Below are 24,854 nucleotides of genomic sequence, written 5' to 3'. Positions count from 1 at the left end.
TCAATCCCTCCCTCCATCCCGCCCCTCCCCCGCTCGCCCCCCCCCATCCTGCCACCCCCCACTCCACCCCATCTCTCTAACCCTACCCACCCCCGCTCCTTGCAGCCCGGAAATCCCCATCAATCCCTCCCTCCACCCCTCCTCTGTCCACCCCCCCACCCCCTCTATCTATGCCCCCTACGCCCCTCTATCTATCCATCCATCCCCCCTCTATCCAACCCCCCGCACCCCCTCTATCTATCCACCCCCACCCCCTCTATATATCCATCCATCCATCCCCCCACACCCCCTCTATCTATCCATCCCCCCACACCCCTCTATCCATCCATCCCCCACCCCCTCTTTCTATCTATCCATCCATCCCCCCTTTATCTATCCCCCACACCCCTCTATCTATCCATCCATCCATCCCCCACCCCCATATATGCCCCCTACACCCCTCTATCTATACATCCATCCCCCTCTATCCATCCCCCCGCACCCCCCATCTATCCATCCATCCCCCCACCCCCTCTTATCTATGCCCCCTACACCCCTCTATCTATCCATCCCCCACCCCCTCTATCTATGCCCCCTACACCCCTCTATCTATCCATCCATCTCCCCACCCCCTCTATCTATCAATCCATCCCCCCGCACCCCCTCTATCTATCCACCCCCACCCCCTCTATATATCCATCCATCCATCCCCCCACACCCCTCTATCTATCCATCCCCCCACACCCCTCTATCCATCCATCCCCACACCACCCTCTATCTATCTATCCATCCATCCATCCCCCACCCCCCATCTATGCCCCCTACACCCCTCTATCTATACATCCATCCCCCTCTATCCATCCCCCCGCACCCCCTATCTATCCATCCATCCCCCACCCCCTCTTATCTATGCCCCCTACACCCCTCTATCTATCCATCCCCCACCCCCCTCTATCTATGCCCCCTACACCCCTCTATCTATCCATCCATCTCCCCACCCCCTCTTATCTATGCCCCTACACCCCTCTATCTATCCATCCATCCCCCCACCCCCTCTTATCTATGCCCCCTACACCCCTCTATCTATCCATCCCCACCCCCTCTATCTATGCCCCCTACACCCCTCTATCTATCCATCCATCCCCCCTTTATCTATCCCCCACACCCCTCTATCTATCTATCCATCCATCCATCCCCCCACCCCCCATCTATGCCCCCTACACCCCTCTATCTATACATCCATCCCCCTCTATCCATCCCCCCCGCACCCCCTATCTATCCATCCATCTCCCACCCCCCTCTTATCTATGCCCCCTACACCCCTCTATCTATCTATCCATCCCCCACCCCCCTCTTATCTATGCCCCTACACCCCTCTATCTATCTATCCATCCCCCACCCCCTCTTATCTATGCCCCCTACACTCCTCTATCAATCCATTCCCCCCACCCCCTCTTATCTATGCCCCCTACACCCCTCTATCTATCCATCCCCCACCCCCTCTTATCTATGCCCCCTACACCCCTCTATCTATCCATCCCCCACCCCCTCTTATCTATGCCCCCTACACCCCTCTATCTATCCATCCCCCACCCCCTCTTATCTATGCCCCCTACACCCCTCTATCTATCTATCCATCCCCCACCCCCTCTATCTATGCCCCCTACACTCCTCTATCAATCCATTCCCCCCACCCCCTCTATCCATTCCCCCCACCCCCTCTATCCATCCATCCCCCGCCCCTCTGACCTCCCCCTTAGGGGTCCCGCCTGCTGTCCCGGCCACGTGCTGCACGGAGAGGTGAGACCCAGGGGCTCAGAGACCCCCCCCGAGGCCACTCGCCCGGCCGGGCGGGGCTGGTGCCCTGAGCCCTGGGTTTGCCGGGCGCTGGGAACCGGTGGCAGGACCGGGGTCGCTGGCCCATGACCCGCTTGGTCATTCCCTGGGCGCCGGCCTGGCCACTGCGGGCCCAGGACACTGGGCTGGACGGACCTCGGTCTGAGACCCTGTGGCCGCTCTTCTGTTCCTACACATCCAGGGGGCCAGGACTCCTGGGTTCTGCCCCCGCTCCGGTGGTTGGAGCAGGGGGGGCTGGGAGCCAGGACTCCTGGGTTCTCTCCCGGCTCTGAGAGGGGAGCGGGGTCTATTGGTTAGAGCAGGGGGCGCCGTGGGCCAGGACTCCTGGGTTCTGCCCCGGCTCCGGGAGGGGAGGGGAGGGGGGCTGGTGGTTGGAGCAGGGGGGCTGGCGGCCAGGACTCCTGGGTTCTGCCCCGGCTCCGGGAGGGGAGGGGAGGGGGGCTGGTGGTTGGAGCACGGGGGCTGGCGGCCAGGACTCCTGGGTTCTGCCCCGGCTCCGGGAGGGGAGGGGAGGGGGGCTGGTGGTTGGAGCAGGGGGGCTGGCGGCCAGGACTCCTGGGTTCTGCCCCGGCTCCGGGAGGGGAGGGGAGGGGGGCTGGTGGTTGGAGCAGGGGGGCTGGCGGCCAGGACTCCTGGGTTCTGCCCCGGCTCCGGGAGGGGAGGGGGGCTGGTGGTTGGAGCAGGGGGGCTGGCGGCCAGGACTCCTGGGTTCTGCCCCGGCTCCGGGAGGGGAGGGGGCTGGTGGTTGGAGCAGGGGGGTGTATTCATTACTCCATCTTTGGCCCTGGGCGGGGGGGTCTCGGTACCGACCCCAGGGGCTGTGGCCAGGAGTTAAATTCCGTCACTGTTGGAAGCAGGAGACGCGGCCTGGGGGGCTGGTATCCGGGCGCCTCGCGCCTGACTCTGCGGCGGGGGGGGGGGGGCAGCAGCCAGTCGGGCGGGTTCCCGCTGCAGAACAAAGACCCCCCCCCGCTCTGCTTCCCGGCGCCGCCTAGCAGCGAAGGCCCCGTGCCCCCCCCGCGTGGGCTGGGCACGATGCGGGGACGAGGGGTGTCGGGGGTGCTGGGAGGCCCATCTAGGGGTATGGGCGGGGGGTGTCTGGGGGTCAGAGATCAGCTTCTGGGGGCGGTGTTAGTGGTTTCAGGTGGGTTGGGCAGGGTCCTGGCGCCCCCCAACCCCAACCCCCCCCCGGCTCCCGGCCCCTCCAGCGGACGGGGATAGTCTGGGCACCAGCTCCCCCCTTCTGGGCTCAGTGTAGAACCCAGGCGTCCTGGCTTCCCCCCCCGCCCCCCAGCTCGGGAGAGAACCCAGGCGTCCTGACCCCCCCACCGCCCCAATTTCCTTTGGCGCAGGGAGTGCGACTGTCTGGGGCGCTACCGTAATACACAGAATATCCCGCCCCCAAACTGTGTGGATGCTACCGTAATACCTTGTATTTCCCCACCAGCCGGAGTTACCGTAATGACCGTAATAATATGCCCCCGAACCAGAGTGCTACCGTAATATCAGCGCCGCAATGGGCTGCTGTAATACCCCAAACCTCCCCAGACCGTCACCAGAGGTGCTACCGTAATGCCCAGTATAGCGGCCCCCTTGTGTCCCTGTGTGCGGCGCTTTACCGTAATATACGTAAAAGGGCCCCCATCAACGGGGAGGCGAGGGGGTAGGTTGTGCCATAATACACATAATAGCGCCACCCACCCGTCCACTTTGGGGTTGCTACCGTAATACAGCTAATATCACCCCCTCCGGGACTTTAATGATACTGCCACAAACATAACAGCCCCCGTCCATATTGGGGTGGGGGGGGCGGGAGCTACCGTAATACACCTAATGTTCCTCCCCGCAATGGGGGGGGGGGCGGGGAACTGGGGGCTGCTACCTTAATATCCATACCATCCCACCTTCCTGGGCGGGGGGGGGGGGAGCTGCTACCGTAATACACCTAATGTTCCTCCCCTCGATTTCTGGGTGGCAATGCACCCCTGATACATCTCACATTGCTCGGGTTTCTTTTCAGAGCCGGGGCACGTGCCCATAGTCGCCCCCTCCCCAGGAACCCCCCCCCAGCACCACACAGAGCCGCCAGGTTTCAGTTTTTATTCCGCCAGGTTTCGAACTCGGTTCGGTCTGTACAGTGTAGATATAAAAAAGCCATCAATCAAGACGCTAGTGACAGCCGACGAGGGGGAGGACACGGGGGGGGGGGGGGCGCATGGCCTTAGCTGGCCCCAGGGACGGGATTTTGGGAGGGGACTTTTTTATAATTTTTTTTCCCTTTTTTTGCCGTATATGGAACGCGAAGCCACGACTACCCACAGCACACAGCAGGCCCAGACCACGGCTAGCACGACGACCCAGCGGGGTGGGGGGGCACCTATCTACACGGGGCAGCCCCCGGCCAGGCCGCCACCCAGCCAGGGGGGGCATTTTTAAAATGTTTTTTAAAATCTGTTTTATGCAAAAAAAAAGGGGGGGTTGGGGGGCCACACAGCAAAGCTGAGACCCCGATGCAGGAGGGGGAGGGGAGATCCGGGGGGCACAGAGAGAACAAGAGGCCACTTGGCTTGAGAAAGGTGGTTGCAAAGGCAGCTGTGTGGAGAAAAGCAGGGGGGGCAGTTCCCTTTCAAGGGGGTGAAATGGTGATGCCGGCCCCCCGCAGAGAGTCCAGGGGGTGGGTGGTGGAGGTGAATTTGTGGGGGGGGGCAGGGATCCTCCTGTGGGGAGCTCCCAGCATTCACGAGGGAGGGGCAGGGAATCCCAGGACCCTAGTGAGGTATGAACAGCCCCCCCCCCCATTAAATGCAAAGGAAGTGGAGGAGGGGGCTGAGCAGAATTAGGGGAAATGGTCAGTCCCCCCTACCCTCCCCCAGCTTAAAGGAAACCAACTGACCTAAACATGGGGAAAGGGCTAGGGATGGAACCCAGGAGTCCGGGCTCCCTGCCCCTCCCTTGGCTTCTCAGTCTCACTCCCAGGGCGGGGCCGAGGCTGAGGCCAGAATGATTAAAACATAGAAAGATGCGGGGAGGGGGGTGTCTATTTTTTGGCAAATATTAACCCTGGGTACAGAGCCCCCCAAGCCCGCCCCCTTCCAGCCCCTCCCCCCATTAACCCACTCTGAGATAGCGCGTGTGTTTTGGCCCGTCACATGCAGAAGATAAATGATGTTTCGGGGAGGGGGGTGGAGAGAAAATCCCAGCTTCCCTGTCTGGAGGGGTTGACTTTGGGGGAGCTAAGGCAGGATCCCCTTAAATTACCCCCCTAATGTTCTGGGGGCAGGAGGGTGGATGCTAACAGGGATTCCCCCTCCATGATTTGGGGATAGGGAGGAGGTAGGGGTACAGCCCCCCAATCCCCATGGGGCAGGAAGGGGCTCCCCTATTCCCAAAGGGGGTCTCCGAGTCCCCCCTACTCCAGGGCAGCCGGGGCGTTGGTGGGGCTGGTAGCCCCCGAGCTGGCATTGCTGGCCGCCTCCTTGCCCGTGTGGCCGATGTACTGGCCGATGAAGGATCCATCCTCGTTGAACTGCACGTCGTCGCTGCCCCCGTAGTCGGCCAGGCTGTCGTCGCTGCCCAGCGCCGGGACGGCCCCGTCGAGGGAGGGCTGGCTGCCGCCGAACGGCTTCTCCTCCTTCTCGCTGCGGCGCAGAGAGCAGGGTGAGGGGGGCGTGCGCCAGGTGCACGAGACACGGGGGGAAGTGTGCAAGGCAGGGGAGGATGTGATGGTGCAGGTGTGCGAGCCACCTGAAAGTGGGTGCTCACGTGTGCGAGGAGTGATTGTGCAAGGTGCACAGGGAAGGGGTGGGTGAGTGTGGAAGTGGTGTGCACAGTGCCGGGGAGGTGACTGGGTGAGTGAGCAAGATAAGCAGGTCAAAGATGCATGGAACTGGGTGTGCGAGGGGTATGCATGCCTGGTGCAAGAGAAAGCAATTGTGGGCAGGTGCAAAGTGGACAACGGTGGTGGGCAAAAGTGGGTGTGCAAGGAGCTTGTCCAGCAGTGGGGGTGCATGGCACAAGGGGGGGAGTGTGCACCAGGCCGGGAGGACGTGGGTCTGCAGATGCACCAGCATGTGCAGGGAGAGCATGAAGAACCTGGCACAGAGGAGTGCAGGGAGGCACATGGGTGTGAGGTGGCATGGAGGGCGTGACACTCACGTCAATGTGTTGGTGCACAGAGAAGTGTGCACACAGGCCTGGGTGGGAGCAGAGGCATGCGAGGGCCGTGGCCCAGGAATCGTGCAAGGGACAGCTGGGCCTGTGCGCACGGAGGAGTTGTTCACATGCATGTCGGGGGGGTGCTGAGTGTGAGCACACGGGGGTGAGTGGGTGTGAAAGGGAGTGAAGGGCACACCAGACTGTGAGGTGTGACTGCAAGAGAACAATCTGCCCCCCCCGCGTCGCCCCGTGCAACCCACCCCCCGGCAGCAGACCCAATGCCTGCCCTGGGGTGAGCGTGCACGGGGTGCGGGCAGTGAGGGGCTGGCATTTTCTCCTCCCCAGAGGGAATGGGGGACCCCCCAGAACACACTGGAGGGCCAGGGGTGGCTGATGGGGGCTCAGGGGGGTGTTACCTATTTCTAAGGATGGACGAGCTGCCGGGGGGGCCACAATGAGACAGAAGGAGCCAGTGAGACGTACCATGGCCACAAACCACTGCCCAGCGCACAACCGCCCCCGCGCACCATCGCCCTGCACACAACCGCCCCCGCGCACCATCGCCCTGCACACAACCGCCCCCGCGCACCATCGACCCTGCGCACCATCGCCCTGCACACAACCGCCCCCGCGCACCATCGGCCCCAGCTACCACCGCCCTGCACACAACCGCCGCCATGCACCATCGCCCCCGTGCACCATCGCCCTACACACAACCACCACCGTGCACCATCGGCCCCAGCTACCACCGCCCTGCACACAACCACCGCCGCGCACCATCGGCCCCAGCTACCACTGCCCTGCACACAACACCACCGTGCACCATCGGCCCCAGCTACCACCGCCCTGCACACAACCGCCACCATGCACCATCGCCCCCGTGCACCATCGCCCTGCACACAACCACCGCCGTGCACCATCGCCCCCAGCTACCACTGCCCTGCACACAACCACCGCGCACCATCGCCCCCGTGCACAACTATCCCCAGCTACCACCACCCCAGCGCACCCTTGTCCCCCCCAGCATGTACAGTCGCCCCAGGGCCCTGCACACCTGCTCTGACACACCTGTGGCCCCCGGGAGCTGCAGCCACCTCCACAAGCATGTTGGGGGGTCCTTAAGTGCCACCCCCAAACCTTGGCAGGCAGCTTTAGCAGCCCCCCCCCAGCCAAAGAACAAGTGAACGGCGCGCCTGGCAATGGAGGTTTGAACCCAGGCATCCGGGATCCCAGCTCCCCCTGCTCTGACCACTAGACCCCACTGCCCTCCCAGAGCCGGGGAGAGAACCCAGGCGTCCGGGATCCCACCCCGCTAGCTCCTCTTACCTCTCCAGGGATCTGTGGTAGCAAAGCCGGCAGCATTTTGTGGGGGGGAGAGAGACAGTCAGAGACCCCCCCAGACCAGGCAGCAGGGAGGCAGGTTAAGCAGAAGCCACTAAATCCAACCCCAAGCCCCTCATGGGGCATTTGCCCCAGTGCATTCTGGGTCCCCCCCAGGAATTGAGGGAGGGGTCCCACAACAGAGAAGAAAATTCCCGCCCCCTCCCTCCAGTGTTCCCCCAATTGGGGGGGGGGGCTTCCAGGGTGAGGTGGAAACGCCTCTGCCGTGCCCCTCCCCACCCCCACAGCCCCCCACCCACCTGTACTCCCCGAACGTCTCGTCCTTCATGGGTCGGGCTTCAGAGTCGACCTGCGTGTCCTCCTTGTCCTTCACTGGGGCAGGGAGGGGGGAGAGTTAGCCGGGGGGCAGGGGCCGAGGGACCCGCGGGTGTGGGGGGGCAGGGCTGCTCGGGGAGCCTGGAGTGCAGGGGCGGCTGGGCTCACTCCCGGGGGGGGGGGGCGTCCCCAGCAGGGGGGAGGGGCTCAGGGGCCGGGGGCGGGGCCTGGGCGCGGGGGGCGGGGTCTCACCCGAGTACTTCCCTCCCTTGCTGTGCTTGAGGAAGCAGAGGGTCAGGCCCACCAGCAGCAGCAGGATCAGAGCGCAGATGAAGCCGATGAACCAGCCCTCGGTGGCGAAGCTGCGCGGGTTTGTCGTCAGCACTGGGGGGGCAGAGCGACAGGGGGTTACCCTGGGGCCCCTCGCCCGGACACGGGGGGACGAAGCCTGGGCCTGCCTCAGTTTCCCCCATCCGCTGCATTGTTCCGCCGCGGGGGTGGGGTCTGTCTGCCCCCAGGCCGGGCAGGGCGAATGGCTCCCAGCACCCGGGGCCGGGCTGAGGGGGGCAGCCCCGCTGCTGGGGCTCTGGGACACAGGGGGCTCAGCGGAGTGGGGCCGGCGGCTGGGCACGGGGGGGCCCCGGGCTGTGGATGCATCTCTGCCTGGCTTTCCCTCTCCATACACACACAGCCCCTGTTCTCGCACACGTGTGTGTCAGGGCCCGGGGCGGGGGAGCTTTGCGCGGCGCCCAGCCCCGGAGGGCAGGGACGCTGGAGGAAACGCGTCCTGTCGGCGGGAGCAGACCAAGGCCCCCCTCGATCCCTCGCCCTGGGATGGGGGGGCTGGGAGGGCAGTGGGGGGTGCCAGGAGCCGGCCCCTCCTCTGGGACACCCTCTTTGCAGCACTGTCCCGACCCCCAGAAGGAGGCACCACAGGGGGCCAAGGGACCCAGACTTTGACTCTGGGACAGATTCGCAGGAGAGGGACAGAAACGTGGGGTGTCTTGCAGGGGACCCCGGGTCGCGTCCCGTCAACAGCGGAGCATCGATCCCGCTCCGCCGCCACCCGGCTCCAGCCCTCCCGCCTCCGGCCAGGGAGGGCGGGGGGGCAACGAGCTGGTAACAAGGACAAGACGGAGTGTGTGTGAGGGGGAGTGCGTGTGCCGAGAGGAGTGTGCGGGGGAGTGTGTGGGTGTGTCCGGGGGTGGTGCAGGGGGGAGTGTGCGGGGGTGTGCGGAGGGGAGCGTGCGGGGAGCGTGCCGTCCACCATACGCGTACGCTCCGGTCTGGGCTGAGGCCGGTATTATCAATAAACGCGGCATGGCGCCTTATCCCCCGACGAGACCCACGCGGTATGTTAAGTACAACAGGACCCCCCAGGAAGCCATGGGGGGAATGGGCATGGGGGATCCCAGCCCCCCCCGGGGAGCCGCGGGACAGGGGACGGGTATGGAGGTCCCTGGGCCCCCCGGGGAGCCGTGGGGTGGGGCCAGCGATTGGGGTCTCACTCACGCTTGCCGTCGGTCTCCACCTCGCTCTCCCAGAAGGAGACGTTGCCCCCCGAGGGGTCGCGCCCCACGAACTGGACGCGGTAGGAGGTGCCGGGCCGCAGGTTGAGGAGCCGGTAGGAGCCGTGGGTGGAGTTCGCCTGGCCGGACGTTCGCCAGGGCTCGGCCGCTGGGGGGCAGTGGGGGGGCTGTTACTGCCCACGTGCCCCTACCTGCCCCCCACTGGCCACCCCCCCCATGGGCCAGATCGGGGCTGAGGCCCCCAGCCCCCCATTCCCTGCCCCACAGAGCCAGCTGGCCCCCGCTGGGGCCCCTTCCCACCCCCGCAGCCAGCCAGAGCCCACCCCAGAGCTGGCTGAGGGCTGGTGCCCCCGAGAGGGGACAGGCCCCCAGCTGCTCCCCCGCCAGCCCCCCCAGGACTGGATCAGGGCCCCCCCAGCCCCGGCTCTTACTGGTCTTGCTCATGAACTGGATCTCGAACTCCACGTTGGCCTGGTGCCGGCTCGGGACCCAGGTGATGACGGTGAAATCGGGCCCCACCCGCGAGATGCTGATGTTGTCCAAAGTGGGGAGCACTGGGGGGGGCGCAGACAAACGGGGGGAAATTAACCCTTTAATGTCAGATCCGGAGACTGGGGAACTCCCTGCAGCGCGGGGCCCCCACGACATGCCCAAGGGGGGCAGGCGTGGGTCTGGCCCCCACCCCAGGATTCCCGGAGGTCGCGGTGCGGGAGGGGGGAGGTTAGGGGATCCGGCAGGAGATGCCCGGGGCCCCCCCTTACCTGGCTCTGGGACGGTGCCGCCCTCCCGCACCAGCGGCTCGCCCTGGCCGGCCCGGGTCAGCGCCCGCAGGTGGAAGCGGTACCGGGCCCGCGGGTCCAGCCGGGCCAGCGTCACGTTGCGCTGGGAGACGGGGACCGACATTTCGTGCAGGGGGCCCAGCTCCGACCCGTTCACTGGGGGGGCAAGGGGGGGGTTAGCGCCCAGCTGGCCCATCGTCCCCCTCCCGCTCACCCCCCGCCCCGGCCGCCCCGGACTCACCCTGCCGGTACTGCAGCAGGTATCGGGTCAGGGCCCCGTTGGGGAACCGGGGGGGCGTCCACTCCAGAGCCAGCGCCGTGTCCGAGACCCGCTCCAGGAGCAGCGAGTGGGGGGGGCTGGGCACTGCGGGCACAGAGAGGGGAGAGCTGGGTCTTACCCCCCGGGGGGTGGGGGAGCTGGGGGGGGTCTCGGGGGGGGGGTCTCACCTCCCTCGGGGGTGCTGAAGTCAACGTCCTCGCTGTGGGGCCCATCGCTGCGCCCGTTAAACACGACAACGTAGAGACGGTACCAGCTCCAGGGGCGCAGCCCCCCCAGCCTGGCCTGCGACATCTCCCCCTGCAGCGTCAGCACCAGGGGGGGCGGCTGGGCCCGGGCCTGGCGCCGGTTCCGCTCCCCCACGCTGCCCAGCCGCCAGTAAAACACCTGGGGGGACAGGGTGAGACAGCGGGGGCCCCCCGCGCCCGCCCCGCAGCCCCCCGAGCCCCCTGAACCCCCCGCGCCCGCCCCGCAGCCCCCCCAGCGCCCCTGAACCCCCCGCGCCCGCCCCGCAGCCCCCCAGCGCCCCCTGAACCCCCCGCGCCCGCCCCGCAGCCCCCCGAGCGCCCTGCGCCCCCCGCCCCGCAGCCCCCCGAGCGCCCCTGAACCCCCCGCGCCCGCCCCGCAGCCCCCCCAGCGCCCCCTGAACCCCCCGCGCCCGCCCCGCAGCCCCCCCAGCGCCCCCTGAACCCCCCGCGCCCGCCCCGCAGCCCCCCGAGCGCCCTGCGCCCCCGCCCCGCAGCCCCCCGAGCGCCCCTGAACCCCCCGCGCCCGCCCCCGCAGCCCCCCCAGCGCCCCCTGAACCCCCCGCGCCCGCCCCGCAGCCCCCCGAGCGCCCTGCGCCCCCGCCCCGCAGCCCCCCGAGCGCCCCCTGAACCCCCCACTCCTGCCCCGCAGCCCCCCGAGCGCCCCCTGAAACCCCGCGCCCGCCCCCGCAGCCCCCCCAGCGCCCCCTGAACCCCCCGCGCCCGCCCCGCAGCCCCCCGAGCGCCCTGCGCCCCCGCCCCGCAGCCCCCCCGAGCGCCCCTGAACCCCCCCGCGCCCGACCCGCAGCCGCCCCCAGCGCCCCCTGAACCCCCCGCGGCCCGCCCCGCAGCCCCCCCAGCGCCCCCTGAACCCCCCGCGCCCGCCCCGCAGCCCCCCGAGCCCCCTGAACCCCCCGCGCCCGCCCCGCAGCCCCCCCAGCGCCCCCTGAACCCCCCCGCGCCCGCCCCGCAGCCCCCCGAGCGCCCTGCGCCCCCGACCCGCAGCCCCCCGAGCGCCCCCTGAACCCCCCGCCCCGCAGCCCCCCGAGCGCCCTGAACCCCCCACTCCTGCCCCGCAGCCCCCCCAGCGCCCCCTGAACCCCCCACTCCCGACCCGCAGCCCCCCGAGCGGCCCGCAGCCCCCCAGCGCCCCCTGAACCCCCCACTCCCGACCCGCAGCCCCCCGAGTGGCCCGCAGCCCCCCAGCGCCCCTGACCCGCAGCCCCCCCAGCGCCCCCTGGACCCCCCACTCCCGACCCGCAGCCCCCCCAGCGCCCCCTGAACCCCCCCACTCCCGACCCGCAGCACCCCCGCGCCCGACCCGCAGCCCCCCCAGCGCCCCCTGAACCCCCCACTCCCGACCCGCAGCCCCCCCACGCCCGACCCGCAGCCCCCCCAGCGCCCCCTGAACCCCCCACTCCCGACCCGCAGCCCCCCGAGCGGCCCGCAGCCCCCCAGCGCCCCCTGAACCCCCCACTCCCGACCCGCAGCCCCCCGAGCGGCCCGCAGCCCCCCAGTGCCCCTGACCCGCAGCCCCCCCAGCGCCCCCTGAACCCCCCACTCCCGACCCGCAGCACCCCCACGCCCGACCCGCAGCCCCCCCAGCGCCCCCTGAACCCCCCACTCCCGACCCGCAGCCCCCCCAGCGCCCCGCATCCCCCCAGCGCCCTGCGCCCCCGACCCACAGCCCCCCCAGCGCCCTGCCCCCGACGCACAGCCCCCCAAGCAGCTCCACGCCCCCGACCCGCAGCCCCCCCAGCGCCCCCTGAACTCCCCACTCCCGACCCACAGCCCCCCCAGCGCCCCCTGAACCCCCCACTCCCGACCCGCAGCCCCCTGCGCCCAACCCGCAGCCCCCCAGCGGCCTGCGTCCCCGACCCACAGCCCCCCCAGCGCCCCACATCCCCCCAGCGGCCTGCACCCCTGACCCGCAGCCCCCCGAGCGCCCCCTGAACCCCCCACTCCCGACCCGCAGCCCCCCGAGCGCCCCCCGCTCCCGACCCGCAGCCCCCCGAGCGCCCCACACCCCCCAGTCCTGACCCGCAGCCCCTCCCCCCAATTACCCTGAACCCCCGGAGGTGACCCCGCAGCTTGTCTCTGTGGGGCAGGCTCCAGCTGACGAGGACGCTGGTGCTGTTGAACAGTTCCACGCCCACGTTCTCGGGGTTCACCAGGGGCACTGGGGGAGGAACAGATGCCTGTGTAATGGGGGGGGCTCAGAGCTTCCCCCCAGTCCCTTCCCACCATGGCCCCCTCCAAGCCGGGGGTCACAGTTCTCCCCTTTCCTCTCCCCCCTATTCCCCAACCCCACCCCGGGGGTCACGGCCCCCTTTCTTTCTCCCCACTGCTCCTTCACCCTTGCTCCCCCACTCACCGTCCTCTCCAGAGTACCCCACCACGATGGGGGGCTCGGGCCCCTTGCCGACGGGGTTCACGGCCTGCACCTTGATCTCGTAGGGCACAAAGGTGGGGGTCTCCGTGACCAGCAAGGGGGGGGGCGCTGACGGTCTCCTCACTCCAGTGCTCCCCCAGGCCCAGCCGCCTCCACTGCACCCGGTAGCTGAGCTCGGGGGCGTTCCAGTCCGACTTGTTCAGGGGCTGGGGGAGGACGGGGGGGGCGCCAGTGTATGGGGGGGGCACAGCCCCAGGGCCCCCCGTTCTCCCCCTGGATACAATGCACCCCAGGCCCCCCAGCACACAACGGGAGCAAGTCAGTGTAACTACCCCGCCCCACACAGATACAGAGCGTGCAACCACCCCGTGGGACGACGCGGGGCGGGTCTGAGGGTTCTCTCTGAATACTGGGTGGGTGCCTCAGTTTCCCTGGGCGTTTCTCAAGTATCCAGGTGGGGGATCAGGGGGGTGATGGTCGCAGAGCCTGGGGGGCAGCGTGATGGGGTCTGCACAGAGAATGGCCGACACCCCGTCCCCTGCAAGGTGTCGACTGAAGGGAACAAAGAGACCAGGTGGCTCCTGCCCCGGGAAAGGGACAAAGGCCGGAGGAGGGGTGGGAGGTTATAATAAACCTTCTGTTTTCACGTCTGACTGCGGAGTTGGGGGGCAGGGCCCTCTGGCCCCCCCAGGACCCTGCCCGGGGGACGCGCTGCAGGAAGTGCCCGGTGGGGCAGGGGAGGCTGGAGGCTCCGGGGCCGGACCCAGGACGGTGGAAGCTGGGGCAGCGTCTTGCCCTGGGGACAGTCGGCGCCGAGAGGGGAGGGTCCCCAGAGTCCTGCCCGGCTTCGCGGGGAGCAGGTCCGAGCACGGCCCGGGGACCCCGCGACAGCCCTAACACCCCCCCGACACAACGAGCCCATGACAGACAGACAGACAGACAGTCTGAACGACAGGACGACGACCTGTAACGCACACGCATCCCTACACAAAGCACCAGCGGCCCCAGAACGTGCCCAGACGGTGAGAACTACACCGCAATGCCCCCGCAGACAAACGGTCCCGTAAAATACGGCGTCAGCCACGAGGTGACTGCTCCATACGACCCGCCGGGGACGAGCCATGCCAGCCTCCCGTGCCCCACACGGCGCGACAGCCCTGGGCCCCCCGGCGGGCGGCACAAGGCAGCAGCAGCGAGTGACCCGGCCCCACCCCGCCGGCTCCCGGCCTCGCTCGGGGCAGGGGGCCGGGGAGGGGGGACCCAGCGACTGGTGCCCAGGAGGCCCCCCCAGCTCGGGAGCAGCCGTTTCTGGCCGGGGGGGGCCCAGGTGGCCTGTTCACCGGGGGATGGGGACAGAGGGCGGCTGGGGAAGGGGATATGGGGGCTCGGCTGGAAGTGGGGGGCTGGCTGGGGCTGAGAGGGGCCAGGCCCGGGGCCCTGAGAGCCACCTGGGCTGGGGTCAGACGTCCAGTTACCTCCCGTGTGACGCTGGCTGAGTCCTGTCCCTCCTGGAGAGTGGGGGGGGGGGATTTGCTCCCTCTAGGGACGGGGGCCCCGGAGCCCAGAGGTGGGACGCCCTGAGGGGCCCTCGGCAGAGCCAGGCTGCTGGGAGCTCAGGGGTGCAGTCCCGGGAGGCGGGGGGGGGGCCGTGGAGAGAGCAGACCCCCGAGGGCCGTACGAGGGGCCTGTGAGTCCGTGTCTCGTCTGACGCCGGGGGTTGGGCCGGATCCCTCCTTGCACAGACGCTCCCCGGAGGGCAACACCCCACAGCCACGGGGCCAGGCAATGCCGTGGGGCCAGGCAGAGGCTGATGGGGGGTGCGAGCCAAGCAGCTGCGGCCAGGGTGTGGGGCACCCCCATGGTGAGCGAGTCTCAGGGGACCGTTGGCAGGTTTTCAAAGAGCCACTATCCCCCTGCGGGGGCGGGCGACGACGCGGGGGGGTCTCTTGGTTTTGTCAGTGGTTTGCATGCAGAGGGGGTGGGACTCAGTTTCCCTGGGTGTTACGGGTTTAACGAGGGGGTGGGAGAGGGGGTTTGTGGGGACACAGGGCCAGCGAGGGAATGTGGGACCCCGGCCAACGGCCTGGAGAGTGGAGACCCCAGCGACTGGGGACCGGGAGCCCCAGCCGGGTCTGGCCAGTGGGGGGACAGTGGGCTGCGGGGGGAGGACCCCGGTGACCAGACCAGGGCGAGGGGGCCCCGGCGACGGGCAGAGGCGGGAGCCAGGGCGCAACGGCCCCACATCACGCACATACGGTGTAAACTAATTACCCGGCAACAACCCTGTCACCAGGACCCTCGAAGACCCTGGGCACAAGACCCCCGCTACCCTGTAACAGCCTCCCCGCGAACCGCACCCTGAACTGCCCCTCGAACCTGGCTACACCGCGAACCACCAACACCCCGCAAGCATCAGGGCCTCTGCCCCACAACGCCCGCCCCCCCGGCTACGGGCCGCACCCCCTGTGCCGGCCTCCTCACAACACAGGACAACACATGCCCCCCCACGGCGTTGGCTACACAGTAACCCCCCCCGAAGGCAACAGCCGGTAGCCCCCCCCATGGGCCCCCTGCCACGTGGGACACGGATCCCCCGATCTGCCGAAGGAGGCAGCATTTGGGGGGCTGTGCGGACGCTGGGGGGAATCGGGGGGCTGTGGGAGGGTGAGCCCCCGACTTGTTACCTTCCAGGTGATGAGCATGTTGCTGGTCTCGTTCCCTTCGCCGGCCACCCCCTCGGGGTAGCGCTCCGGGGCTGGAGGGGAAAGTGACAAAGTGAGCGGGGGATCCCCCCACACCCTCCTCCCTGCCCCCCGCCCCCCGGGCCGTACCCGCCTGGCTGGTGTGGACGGGGGTGGAGGCGGCGCTGGGCTCGCCCCGTCCGTACCGATTGGCCGCGCGGACCCGGAACCGGAACTCGCCGTAGGGGGCCAGGTGCAGCCGGGCCCAGGGCTGGTGGCCGGGGACGGTGCTGACGTCCCGCCAGGTGCCGGGGTCCCGGAGCCCGTCCTCCGCCTCCACCACGAACTCTGGGGGGAGACGGGGTGAGAGACGCCCGGCGCCCCCTGGAACCGCCCCCCAGGCTGCCTCCGACACCTCCCCAGCCGCCTGCCCCCCAGAACGGCCCCCCAAAACCGCCTGCCTCCCGAGCCGCCCCAGAACAGCCCCCAACACCCCCCCAAACTGCCTGCCTCCCGAGCCCCTCCAGAACCACCTGGTCCCCCAATGCCCCCCTGGAACCGCCCCCTAGAACCACCTCCGACACCCCCCAAAACTGCCTGCCCCCCAAATCCCCTTGGAATGGCCCCGGCCCCCAATTCCCCTGCAGACCCGCCTGCCCCCCGCTGTCTCCCCTGGGCTGCCCGGCATGGGGGACGGGGTACCCTGAGTTGCAGCAAAGGCAACAGGGCCACCTGGAGGTTGGGGAGAGGGGGAGATGTCCTGGGATCTGGGGGGGCTGGGCCCCCCCTTCTTACTCTCAACGGGGCTGTTGTGATCGTCCCCTGGGGTCCAGCTCAGCTTCACCCGGCGCTCCTGCTGCTCTGACACCTGCAGCTCCGACACCGGCCCGGGGCGGCCTGGGGGCAGAGACGGGTCAGAACCGGCCCAGGCAGCCCCCCCCACGGCCCCACCCCCGCCCGGGGACGTACCCACCACCCGCAGCTCGGCGCTTTCCTCCACCGCGTCCAGCTCCGTGTGGGCCCGACAGCTGTACACGCCCTGGTCCGGGTAGTCCACGCTGGAAATCCGCAGCCAGCCGGGCTCGATGCTGTACCTGAGGGGAGGGGGCGGGTGAGCCTGGCGCTGCAAGCTTCCCCCAGCAGTGCCCCAAGCCGGGGTCTGCCCCGGCGCTGCGAGCTTCCCCCAGCAGTGCCCTGCTCCCCACTCACTTGTCGCTGTCGTCCGACTCCTGGATGGGGCGCCCGTCCCGCCGCCACTCGACCCCGTGTTCCTGCAGCGTCTCGTCGAACCGCACCAGGCACCGGAAGGTCACGTTGCTGGATTTCTTCACCACGGCGCTTTGGGGGCCCAGCTCGATCCGCGTGGCAGCTGGGACGGGACAGAGGGGTGGGGTGATGGGGGGGCAGCGTCTGGGGCGTGTCCCTACCCAGCATGCCCCACCTACTCGGCCCCTCCCTCCCTGCCCCCCCGGCCCCGGATGCTGAGGGTGCGGGGGCCCCACCTTTGACCTGGAGCCAGGCGCGGAGGGTGACGTTGTTCTGGTCGTTCTGGGCCAGGCACACGTAGGCGCCAGTGTCCTGGCGCTGGGTCCGGCTCAGCCGCAAGGTGCCGTTGGTGTGGACGAAGGCGCGTTCGTCCTGCAGCGCCGGCTCCAGCCGCTCGGTGAACCTGCCGGCAGGGGGGTGTCAGGGGGCACTTGGCACCCTGCCCAGGGCACTGCTGCAGGGAAGCTCGCAGCACGGGGGGGCGCGCGGTGTCTGCAGGGAAGGGGGTGGTGTCCTGGGGGGGCAATGCAGGGCGCGCGCATGGGGGGGGTCCCCTCACCAGTCCACGCTGGGCACGGGCGCCCCGAAGGTCTGGCAGTGCAGAGACGCCGTCTGGTTCTCCACCACGGCGTAGCGCTGTTCGTCCGGGGTCAGGATCTTCGCTGGGAGCTCTGTGGGGCGGGGGGCGCGTAAGGGGGGGCCCTGGACCCAGCCCCGCCCCTGCACCCCCAAACCCACCCGCCCAGGGGATGCCTGGCAGAATGGGCCCCTGGAAGCTGCCCTTGGGGGAGGGGGTGCCAGAGATGGGATGGCTGCCAGGGGCTGGTTGCCAGGGGCGGCGGTTGCTAGGGTGTGACTGGTAGGGGGATGAGGAGTTTGTAACCTAGGGCCAGTTACTGGGGTTGGTTGCCAGTTGCCGGGGGCAATGGTTGCCAGGGCAGCGGTTGCTAGGGTGGGGCCAGGAGGGGGATGATTGATGGTTGCCAGGAGGCTGTAGCTTGGGCCCAGTTGCTGGGGCTGGGCTGGTTGCTAGGCGGCGGTCGCTAGGGTGGGTTGCCGGGGGTGGCGGTTGCCGGGCACTCACGGATGACGTAGACGTAGGCGTTGGCCAGCAGGCGGCCATGGCGGTTCACGGCCTCGCACTGCGTCACCAGCGAGTCGTTGGGCGTCACCTGGCTCAGGATCAGGGCCCCCGAGCGCAGCGTCCGCCCCGGGTCCGGCTGCAGCTCTGGGGGCGAGATGCGGCTGGGGGGCAGCAGAGATGCCCCGTGTCCCGCCCACTGCCCCGCCCCCACATCCTGCCCCGCCCCCTGCCCCGCCCCACATCCTGCCCTGCCCCGCCCCCACATCCTGCCCCGCCCCCAGCCCCCCCTGGCTCTCACCTGCCCAGGGGACGCCGTTGATCCTCCAGGACACCAGGGGTTTGGGTTTCCCGTAGACAGAGCAGTCGAGCCGAACGTTCTCCCCGGGGCCGTACACCCGGCTGTGGGGCTGCTGAGCCCAGTAGGGGGCAGCTGGGGGGGAAAGGGGTGAGCCAGTGCCCCTCACTCCCGACCCGCAGCCCCCCCAGCCCGCCCGGGGCCCCTCGCTCCCGACCCGCGGCCCCCCAGCCCGCCCGGGGCCCCTCGCTCCCGACCCGCGGCCCCCCAGCCCGCCCGGGGCCCCCTCGCTCCCGACCCGCAGCCCCCCCCAGCCCGCCCGGGGCCCCTCGCTCCTGACCCGCAGCCCCCCCAGCCCGGCCGGTACCTTCCACGGTGACGGTGTAGCTGTGCCGGGCGGTGCCCTGGGTGTTGCGGGCGATACACTGATACTCCCCGTCGTCCTCCTCCACCACGTCCCGGATCCGCAGGGTTTTCCGGGAGTTCTCCAGGGCCATGCGCTCCGCGGGCAGGCGGCCGTTCAGACGGACCCACTCCACGGTGGGAGTGGGGCTGGGGGCAGAGGGGGGCTGGTGTGGGGCTGGGGGGGTCAGACAGGCCCCCCCAGTCCCCGTAACACCCACCCCCAGCGTCCCCGTCCCGCCACCCCCCATACCCCCTAGCCCCCCGTGCCCCACTCACAAGCCCTCCGCGATACACTCCAGGGCCAGGCTGGACCCCCGCAGGGCGACGTGGGAGCTGGTCTCCCCCCGGCGGCATCATGAGCCGGGGCTGGCGAAACTTCACCGAGTTGGCTGCAGGGGAGACGGGGTGGGGGGGGGTCAGCACCGAGTGCTGGGGGGAGGAGAACAGAGGAGGTCCCTCTCCCCCCCACCAGCAACAGGGCCCAGATCTGTTGTCCAGACACCTGGGTCCAGTGGGAAGGTGGGGGTGGGGAGAGCGGCATTGGGGAGGGAGCAGGGAGACCCCCCCATACATCCCCATGTGCCCGCGTACCCCCTCTGTCCATCATGGGGGGGGGGGCAATGGCCCCCAATGTACCAGGCTCAATTTGGGCAGGATACCCCCAAATCTGGGGGGTCCCCAGGATCCTGGCCCACCCCCCCACCAGAGGATGCAGGAGCCACAGGGACCCCCCATCAAGGTGTAGAGCAGCCCTGGGGCTGCTCTAATGGATGCCGAGGAATTGGGGTGCGGGGGTGTCCTGTGGCAAGGAGTGGGGCTGAAAATCGATCCCTGTCCCTCCCCTCCAAAGCCTTTAAACCTCCCCCCACCAGGGTCCCCATTCGGGTCTGGTCCCGCCCCCAGGTCAGGGCATTCCTCAGAGCCCCACTCACTGGGCCGGACCCGCAGCTCGAGCGGCTCCTTCTGGATGATGGTGCGGGGCCCCAGGTAGTGCGCGTGGCAGATGTAGTCGGGGTGACTGTCCGAGCCCCGGACGTTGGCGAAGTACAAGTACCCGTCCTGCCCCACGGTGACCCGCTCGTCCTGCGTGATGTGCACGATCCCTGCCGGGCGGCGAGGAGTTAAACCCGGAGCAGAACCCACCTCCTGCCCCCCGCATCCCGCTCCTGGCAGCGGATACTCACGGCTGTTTAGCCAGTAGATTCTGGGGGGCATGGCGCTGGCAGGGGGGTTGCAGGGCAGGACCACGGACTCCCCCTCCTCCACCTCTACCGGCAACACCTTCTCCTTGGGCCACTGGGGGGTGCCTGCAACCGGGAGAAGGGTGGGGGTGTTGAATCAAAACTGCGGGGGGTGGGGGCAGGCAGGGCCGGGCTGGCAGGGGCTGCGGGTCGGGAGTGAGGGTGTGACGAAGTGGGACTGTTCTTAATGGTTTCTCCGAATATTGTGGGGGTGCCTCAGTTTCCCCTAGGCAGTTCTTAAGTCTCTAGGGGGTGGGATGAGGGTGTATGATCACTGCAGAGCCCTAGAGGGCAGGTGTGTGCAGGGGTCTGGACACAGAGAATGGCCGACACCCTGTTTCCTGGCCACTGGTGGCCTGGGCCCTTCCCCCTGCCAGGTGAGAGCTAAAGGGCTGGAGAACAAAGGAATCAGGTGCCCTCCTGGCCCGGGAAAGGGACAAAGCCCAGAGCAGGGGGGGCGGGAGGGAGTTTCAGTTTGGGGCTGGCTGGGGACAAGGAGTGAAGGGCAGACGTGGTTGTCTGGCTCACTGCCCCCCAAAATGGGCCCGGCTGAGGGGTCTCGTTCTCTGCACCTACAAGCTCTGTGTTAGACCATGTTTCTGTCATCCAATAAACCTTGTTTCCTCGGCTGGCTGAGAGTCCCGTCTGACTGCGGAGTTGGGGGGCAGGACCCTCTGGCCCCCCCCAGGACCCTGCCTGGGCGGACTCGCTGCGGGAAGCGCCCGGAGGGGCAGGGGAGGCTGGAGGCTCCAGGGTCAGACCCAGGAAGGGGGAAGCCGGGGGAGCTGTGTGTCCTGCAGACAGGCTGCTCCCCGAGAGGAGACTCCCCCAGAGTCCTGCCCGGCTTCGTGGGGAGCAGGTCAGAGCATCGCCCGGGGACTCCGGGACAGAGGGGCACCGGCAGGGCTGGGGGGGGCAGGGCTGGGCTGGCAGGGGCTGCGGGTCAGGAGTGAGGGGCACCGGCAGGGCTGGGGGGGGCTGGGTGAATTCTCCACTTCCCTGGCCTTTGCTCCTTGGGGAGGCTGGGGCAGGCCGGGGGTGGGGGGGTCCTCAGGCTGCAGCCAAGGGTGGGGGAGGTGCTGATGGAGAGGATGCAATTACATCACCCCGACACCTTGCTGCCATGGAAATGGTTGTCGTGGAAACAGGAGCAATTGGCTGAGCTCTGGGGAGACCTGCAAGTAAAAGGCGGGGGGAGCCCAGAGCTGGCAGGGGCTGCGGGTCGGGAGTGAGGGGCGCCGGCCGCGGGGGGGGGTCACTCACTGTCATTGATGACGTGGATCTCGGGGCCCATGGCCGTGCCCAGCTCGTTGCTGGCGTAACACTGGTACACGCCCTGGTACCGCCCCGCGTTGCTGTTGACGATGTTCAGCGTCCCTGAGCCCTCGACGACCGTCACCCCGGCCTCCCGACGCGGGTCGAACAAGTGCCCATCCTTTGTCCAGCGGAACCTGCGGGGGGAGGGGGAGGAGCTCGGGGCGGCACCGGGGGGGGCCGGGCAGGGAGGGGGGCCCGGGGGGAAGAGGGGGGCCGTACTCACGTGACGGGGGGGTTCCCGGTGGCCTCGCAGCGCAGCACAATGTCGTCGCTGGGGAACACGACCAGCTTCTCCACCAGCTGCTCAGTCATCTCTGGGGGCTGCCTCACTGGGGGGGCGGGGGGGGCGGCTGTTACAGAGACTGAGATCCTCTGCCTCCCACCACCCCCAACTCCCCGTCCCCTGAACTCTCCCAAACTTCCCCCTAGACTCCCCCATTGCCCCTCCCCCCCCACATGGCTCCCCCATCTCAGCCCCCCCAAATCTCTGTCCTGATAGATCCGAAATGGCCCGGGGGGGTTCTTGGGAAAAGGGGGTGAGTGTGCAAAGCCAAAGCCCACGTGTGCCCTGAACCACCCCCCTCGCAGCCAGCTCCACCCTCCCAGCCCCACGGACACCCCGTATCACCCCAGGACTCACGGTTGTGCATCTCATCTGAGCCGCCCAGGCAGCAGGGGAGAGAGACAGAGAGACGTGAGCTGGCGTCCCACGGGGGGGATCCGGGAGCTCACGCCCGCGAGCAGGGGAGTGCGACCGAGGGCCGTGTGGGTGTGAGCACACAAGTTGTGCACACACGCTTGTGAGGCGGGGGGTAGGAAAGTGGAAGTGTGCAAGGGAAGCTGGCCGGAGTGTGTGCAAGGTTGCAAGGCAGGGTGGGAGAGCCCGAGTGTGCACTGGAGGGTGTGCAAGAGAGCAGGGAGTGCACGAGTGTGCTCGGCAAGCTGGCACAAGGGCTGGAGGTGGCTCGGTAAGGGTGACCTTGCACAAGAGCGAGTGGAGGGGGTGGGGAAGGGAGAGTGTGCGACAGCGTGGGGGGGCAGGCGGGATGCGGTGCTCATGGGGAGCGAGGGGGGATTGTACGTGAGTGGGTGTTACAGCAAACCAGGCACGGAGCATGACTGTGCACCACGGCATGAAGAGCCGTGCAAAGCGTGCAAGAGTGAATGTGCAAAACCAACACCCAGGTCAGAGCCACGGATTCCCCAATGCAGAAACTGCCCCCACCTGGGCAAGCCCTGGGTCTGGCACAGGTGGGTACAGCCCCATTGCAACCCCCGGAGCCCCGTCCGTGGTCCTGGCTGCAGCTACAGCCCATTGCAACCCCCGGAGCCCCCTCCGTGGTCCTGTCTGCAGCTACAGCCCATTGCAACCCCCGGAGCCCCCTCCGTGGTCCTGGCTGCAGCTACAGCCCATTGCAACCCCCGGAGCCCTGTCCGTGGTCCTGTCTGCAGCTACAGCCCATTGCAACCCCCGGAGCCCCCTCCGTGGTCCTGTCTGCAGCTACAGCCCATTGCAATCCCCGGAGCCCCCTCCGTGGTCCTGGCTGCAGCTACAGCCCTTTGCAACCCCCGGAGCCCCCTCCGTGGTCCTGTCTGCAGCTACAGCCCATTGCAACCCCCGGAGCCCCCTCCATGGTCCTGGCTGCAGCTACAGCCCATTGCAACCCCCGGAGCCCCCTCCGTGGTCCTGTCTGCAGCTACAGCCCATTGCAACCCCCGGAGGCCCCCTCCGTGGTCCTGGCTGCAGCTACAGCCCATTGCAACCCCCGGAGCCCTGTCCGTGGTCCTGTCTGCAGCTACAGCCCATTGCAACCCCCGGAGCCCTGTCCGTGGTCCTGTCTGCAGCTACAGCCCCATTGCAACCCCCGGAGCCCCCTCCGTGGTCCTGGCTGCAGCTACAGCCCATTGCAACCCCCGGAGCCCCCTCCGTGGTCCTGTCTGCAGCTACAGCCCATCGCAACCCCCGGAGCCCCCTCCGTGGTCCTGGCTGCAGCTACAGCCCTTTGCAACCCCCGGAGCCCCCTCCATGGTCCTGGCTGCAGCTACAGCCCATTGCAACCCCCGGAGCCCCCTCCGAGGTGCTGGCTGCAGCTACAGCCCATTGCAACCCCCCGGAGCCCCCTCCGAGGTGCTGGCTGCAGCTACAGCCCATCGCAACCCCCGGAGCCCCCTCCGTGGTCCTGGCTGCAGCTACAGCCCATTGCAACCCCTGGAGCCCCCTCCGTGGTCCTGGCTGCAGCTACAGCCCATCGCAACCCCCGGAGCCCTGTCCGTGGTCCTGTCTGCAGCTACAGCCCATTGCAACCCCCGGAGCCCCCCTCCGTGGTCCTGGCTGCAGCTACAGCCCATCGCAACCCCCGGAGCCCCCTCCGTGGTCCTGGCTGCAGCTACAGCCCATTGCAACCCCCGGAGCCCCCTCCGTGGTCCCTGTCTGCAGCTACAGCCCATCGCAACCCCCGGAGCCCCCTCCGTGGTCCTGGCTGCAGCTACAGCCCTTTGCAACCCCCGGAGCCCCCTCCATGGTCCTGGCTGCAGCTACAGCCCATTGCAACCCCCGGAGCCCCCTCCGAGGTGCTGGCTGCAGCTACAGCCCATTGCAACCCCCGGAGCCCCCTCCGAGGTGCTGGCTGCAGCTACAGCCCATCGCAACCCCCGGAGCCCCCTCCATGGTCCTGGCTGCAGCTACAGCCCATTGCAACCCCTGGAGCCCCCTCCGTGGTCCTGTCTGCAGCTACAGCCCATCGCAACCCCCGGAGCCCCCTCCGTGGTCCTGGCTGCAGCTACAGCCCTTTGCAACCCCCGGAGCCCCCTCCGTGGTCCTGTCTGCAGCTACAGCCCATCGCAACCCCCGGAGCCCTGTCCGTGGTCCTGGCTGCAGCTACAGCCCTTTGCAACCCCCGGAGCCCCCCTCCATGGTCCTGGCTGCAGCTACAGCCCATCGCAACCCCCGGAGCCCTGTCCGTGGTCCTGGCTGCAGCTACAGCCCTTTTGCAACCCCCGGAGCCCCCTCCGTGGTCCTGGCTGCAGCTACAGCCCATTGCAACCCCTGGAGCCCCCTCCGTGGTCCTGGCTGCAGCTACAGCCCTTTGCAACCCCCGAGCCCTGTCCGTGGTCCTGGCTGCAGCTACAGCCCATTGCAACCCCCGGAGCCCCCTCCATGGTCCTGGCTGCAGCTATGGGTTGAAACTTGGATTGTACCATGGCAGGGAAACGGGAGGGATCCAGCATCTGCGGACCCCAGGACCGCACCACTTTTGGCTCAAGGGGGGAAGGACCCGAACCCCCAGCTACTCACACTCCTTGGGGATGGTGAGGGCCTTGGCCAGGCCCAGCAGCAGAGGCCAGAGCCGGAGCAGCCGGCCCCACGTGGGAGCCATCCCTCCCCGCGGGCTGGGGCCGCTCAGTCCGGCCGCGCTGGCTGGGGGCGCCGTGGGTCGCTCACTGCACCTGGTGGGGGAGAAGCACCATCCGTGAGCGAGATCCATGCAACCAGCTCTGGGGTGGAGCGCCCGCCCCTCCCCCCACATTCCTCCACCCTGAGAGCCCCCCAATCCCCGGACAATTACCAGGCCAGGGGCTTATCTCGTCAACCCAGCGGGATCCCCCAGCCCCTCCCCTCTCCTCCCCTCCCCCAGCAGGAGACGGACGGAGGGACGGACGGACAGGGAACAGATGGAAGAGCGCCGGCCACGGGGG

The 24,854-nt window shown here is 68.6% G+C and overlaps 1 protein-coding gene across 1 annotated transcript; it reads right to left on the bottom strand.

Annotated features, from left to right (window-relative positions):
- Positions 1-4,973: 4,973 nt before the first annotated feature.
- L1CAM (L1 cell adhesion molecule) lies at positions 4,974-24,617 on the bottom strand. The gene is given in 30 exon segments (XM_078850324.1): positions 4,974-5,474; positions 7,318-7,329; positions 7,632-7,704; positions 7,900-8,031; positions 9,160-9,324; positions 9,608-9,730; positions 9,938-10,111; positions 10,197-10,319; positions 10,403-10,619; positions 12,541-12,656; positions 12,852-12,972; positions 12,974-13,075; positions 15,554-15,624; positions 15,701-15,898; positions 16,346-16,447; positions 16,520-16,644; positions 16,760-16,919; positions 17,053-17,219; positions 17,376-17,487; positions 17,901-18,044; positions 18,199-18,330; positions 18,563-18,747; positions 18,877-18,944; positions 18,946-18,989; positions 19,533-19,703; positions 19,785-19,907; positions 21,105-21,292; positions 21,382-21,487; positions 21,799-21,813; positions 24,454-24,617. Coding segments are annotated over 30 exon segments (3,780 nt in total). The 5' UTR covers positions 24,536-24,617; the 3' UTR covers positions 4,974-5,245.
- Between the last annotated feature and the right edge of the window lie 237 nt (positions 24,618-24,854).

The sequence above is a fragment of the Lepidochelys kempii genome, chromosome 23 (assembly GCF_965140285.1).
Source record: "Lepidochelys kempii isolate rLepKem1 chromosome 23, rLepKem1.hap1, whole genome shotgun sequence".
In the NCBI taxonomy this organism is placed as follows: domain Eukaryota; kingdom Metazoa; phylum Chordata; order Testudines; family Cheloniidae; genus Lepidochelys; species Lepidochelys kempii.
This window is presented reverse-complemented; position numbering and strand designations above follow the sequence as displayed.